Source organism: Coregonus clupeaformis, chromosome 1 (genome assembly GCF_020615455.1).
Source record: "Coregonus clupeaformis isolate EN_2021a chromosome 1, ASM2061545v1, whole genome shotgun sequence".
Classification (NCBI taxonomy): Eukaryota; Metazoa; Chordata; class Actinopteri; order Salmoniformes; family Salmonidae; genus Coregonus; species Coregonus clupeaformis.
The window spans coordinates 12064995-12069291 of record NC_059192.1 but is presented as its reverse complement, the minus strand read 5'-3'; the positions used below and the strand labels follow the sequence as shown (position 1 = coordinate 12069291).

At 46.1% G+C, this 4297-nt stretch overlaps 1 protein-coding gene across 1 annotated transcript; it reads left to right on the top strand.

The window, feature by feature from the left end:
• The first annotated feature begins 203 nt into the window (after positions 1-203).
• On the top strand, positions 204-3918 carry si:dkey-21e13.3 (uncharacterized protein LOC100150043 homolog). Its single transcript, XM_041897409.1, has 5 exons — positions 204-621; positions 1697-1801; positions 2741-2863; positions 2946-3071; positions 3181-3918. Exons 1-5 carry the CDS (start codon positions 516-518, stop codon positions 3654-3656), a joined length of 936 nt encoding a protein of 311 aa, XP_041753343.1. The 5' UTR covers positions 204-515; the 3' UTR covers positions 3657-3918.
• The last annotated feature ends 379 nt before the right edge of the window (positions 3919-4297 follow it).

The following is a 4297-nucleotide window of genomic DNA, read 5'->3' as shown; positions in this document are numbered from 1 at the left end:
AAAATCTCATATAAGAATGAATGGTGGAAAAACGATTGGAACCATTTCCCTGTTTGACCGCTAGGTTTTATGAGTATTACGATTTATACTGTGGTACTGTATTGCCTGCCAACACAGCGGGTGAGAGCGAGGGAGGGACTGATGGAGAGCAGCTTTGCAGAGAATTAGGATTTACTCTGTATTAGCGTAGGGAGGGGGGGAGAGCACAGGTGCAGGAGTAAGAGTAGGAGAGAAAGAAACATGCCTGAAAGAGCGGGAGTATGGAATATGTAACATAAAAGGCAAGAAGGAAACAGATAAAATAATTCAGGGCTTGCTGGTAGAAAGAAAGGAGAATACGGTGTCTGAAACAGCAACAGATAGGGGTGACAGATGTTCATGAAAGCTGTTGAAGAGATACGGATAATAAACAAGTAAAAGGATGAGAGAGGAAGTACAGAGGTGTGTAAAGAAGATTGTTTGGTTGACAGAAGATTTGAGAAACGAGTGCCCGCAAGCTGCAACAATAAGGCCGGATGGGAGTCTGTACTGACACACACACATATGCACGCATACACACCCACATGGATAGACTGCGGCCGACCAGTGACTCCGGTCGACTACTGCCTGTGGTACCCAAAGGTGAGTGGTTAGTGTTGGTATGGGCGAGTGTTGAGTAGAATTGCATTGTGTTAGTAGCTTATCCTGCCTGAACTTTTTTGAAGTTTGGTGTGTGAAAGTAGACGCTCTGTTGGCCTGAGCCACACTCAGTCACACACACCTACCTAAACATACTGTTGAGCATTACACCACCGACATCTCTTCATTTGAAATGAACACTGTAACATGGCGCCAGTACGTGCAGCGCGCCACGGGAGGGGAGATTACTATGTGACTTGACAGCTGCTGTTGCTATGGAGCTCACACCTCTAAACTGTACAGTTTCCTGTACAGTATCCTCCCGAGTGGCGCAGTGGTCTAAGGCATTGCATTGCAGTGCTAGCTGTGCCACTAGAGATCCTGGTTTGAATCCAGGCTCTGTCGTAGCCGGCCGCGACCGGGAGACCCATGGGGCAGCGCACAAGTCGTCCAGGGTAGGGGAGGGAATGGCCGGCAGGGATGTAGCTCAGTTGGGAGAGTATGGCGTTTGCAACGCCAGGGTTGTGGGTTCGATTCCCACGGGGGGGTATGAAAAAAATTAAATAATGTATGACTAAAATGTAAATGTATAGACTGACATCGTCACATGTATGTTTACACTGTAGTGTAGGGGTTGTACGTGTCACACTGCAGGGATCTTAACCCGGGTTGACCATTAAACTAAGAGATAATTCCCTCCTGGGCTGAAGTCGCAGGCAGGGCTACCTCACGAGTCCGAGTCATGTCTGCTACATTTGCTTGTGGTGTCTATGGAGCTGTCATGTACAATGTTATACATTTCACATCAGTACTTGAAGTGGGATGAAAACGATGCCAGAGCTCACCATGATTTTACTGTACCAGGGTTCATATTGAAGCGAACGGCCACAGTGCAACATCCTCTCTGTCGATGGGTCTTGACCCCAGGTTTCGCAGCCCATAGCCAAACCTGTTAACCAATGCTGTAATAGGGTTAACCCACATGGGAGATATCGTAACAAGCTTACAATATTTTTGAGCTGGTATAAGAAGTATTCATATTCAATCATCTCCTTCTCGCCCTCCCTCTCCCTCTCAGACCCTCTCACTAATGCGTTAGATGCCATTGTGGTCAGCACTGATCTCATCGAGGATGAACTCCGACCACACCTGGACACAGTACTTACTGTCATACAGGAAAAACGTGAGTTACACACACTCCCACACACACCTCTGACCACAGCAAAGAGTATACTACCTGCCAACAAAACAAAAATTACACAAAAACTTGTCCTTTCCTTCGAGAGAGAACTTCATTGATTTGTCTGTTCTCCACAAGTGCCATTGTAGTGTTGTAGGCAGGTGAAACAGGACGGGAGGGAGGGGTTTATACTAGTTACCACAGCCACAAAGTGAAAATATCATAATAAATAATGAAAACAAAAAGTTGCTTTTTGGTCTTAATTTAAGGTTAGGGTTAGGCATAAGGTTAGCAGTGTGTTTAAGTTTAGGTTTGAAATCACATTTTAAGAAGATCAATTATAGAAATAGGCAGGGTTTATGACTTTGTGGTAACTAGTGATGACCAAGGGAGATAATTAAGGAAGGGATGAGAGGGTTGAGAGAGGGAGAGTTGGATGCGTGACCAATTGGACAAACACAGAGTCGCTAATCCGTATTTGTGTCTGAGGGGGAGAGAGAGAGAGGAAAGGTGAGGGAGAGGTGAAAAGGTCACATGTAGTCCCCTGTAGCTCAGTTGGTAGAGCATGGCGCTTGCAACGCCAGGCTTGTGGGTTCGTTTCCCACGGGGGGCCAGTATGAAAATGTATGCATTCACTAACTGTAAGTCGCTCTGGATAAGAGCGTCTGCTAAATGACTAAAATGTATGTCACAGGGCTGATTAACCTGCCTGGTTTAAACTCACACACACGTAAACAAACCATACACAATGTACATACATGGTACACACAGTATTCACACACTGTCACCTATACACAGTATTCACATGCATGCCTGGATGTCTTGTAAGTAAATGGTGGGAGAATACAGGAAATAGTGTGTGTTGCGCTTGTTAACATGATGCTGTACATTTAATCTCTCTCTCTTTGTGTGTGTGTGTGTGTGTGTGCGTGTGGTGTGTAGAGCGTGGGGCTGCGGAACAGGTGGCAGTGAGTGGTGTATTACCTACTCTGGCTCAAGCCCTTAGGAGGAGAGGACCGCTTACTCTAATGACCGCTAAACTGGTGTCAGAACTGGCCAGAGAAAGTAAGTCACACTCTCTCTCTCTTTCTCTCTCTCTCTCTCTCTCTCTCTCATGGTTGTCATTCACTGCTTCTCTTGCCGTCAGCGGTGATCAGGGAAAGGTGTGGTGAGACAGGGGTGTCGTCTGCTCTGCTGTCTGTGCTGGTCTCCAGGGATCAGGAGCTGCTGATACATGCTGGCCACGCTATCGCTCGTATCTGCTACGACAGCCGTGAGTCATTGCTAACCTCTGACCCCTAACCCTCGACCACAGCCTTATCTCTAACGCTGCAAGTCTAAACCCTTAACCTTTCTCACACATCTCTCTCTCTCTCTCTCAGGGTGTCAACAGGAGCAGTTGTTGTGTTTGGGGGCGGTCCCTCTGCTGGTCGGAATCCTGCTGCGTTTTAAAGGCAACGAGGCTCTGGAGGGTGTGTGTCTTGTGGCCCTGTGTAACTTAGGTGACATGGGGGAGGGGGGGGAGGATGGAGGTATATCGTGGGAGAGGGGCGTGTCGCTATGTCCCGAGGAGTCCGTGTTTCGTGGTGTGACTTGTCACTCCTGCGGCTTTGGCTCCATGGTTACAGTTGTCAGACTGACCCAGTGGTCGCCCGGGCAACACACCGTCAGCATCGAGATGCTACCCCGTTATTCCATCGGGTTCTGGACTATGCATAACAACTGCCGGACAGTGCGACGTTCGCCGCTCTCTCACCTGGGAACATGTCCCAAGTTCTACAAAACCATCAAGTACTCCGTCCAGAACATTCCCAACAGTAGGAGCCTGAAGTCACGAGTCTTCCACATCTTCCTTTGAGAGTGGAATGGACTACAAACATGGCAGAACAGGATGGACTACAATCATGGCAGCATATTGTGGACTACAAACATGGCAGCATATCATGAACTACACATATTTTTCATGGACTATGAATATGGTATTCTATCAATGACAAACAGGATAACTCATTCACACCTTTTTCTTAGAGAGGAACAGACTACAAACATGGCATTCTATGGACTACAAACAGGTTGACTCTGAAAGTCACTGCAGATACACTACCAGTCAAAAGTTTGGACACACCTACTGAGGGTTTTTCTTTATTTTTTCTATTTTTTACATTGTAGAATAATAGTGAAGACATCAAAACTATGAAATAACACATATTGAATCATTTAGTAACCAGAAAAGTGTTAAACAAATGAAAATATATTTTATATTCAAATAGCCACACTTTGCGTTGATGACAGCTTTGCACACTCTTGGCATTCTCTCAACCAGCTTCATGAGGTAGTCACCTGGAATGCATTTCAATTAACAGGTGTGCCTTCTTAAAAGTTAATTTGTGGAATTTCTTTCCTTCTTAATGCGTTTGAGTCAATCAGTTGTGTTGTGACAAGGTAGGGGAGGTACACAGAAGATAGTCCTATTTGGTAAAAGACCAAGTCCATATTATG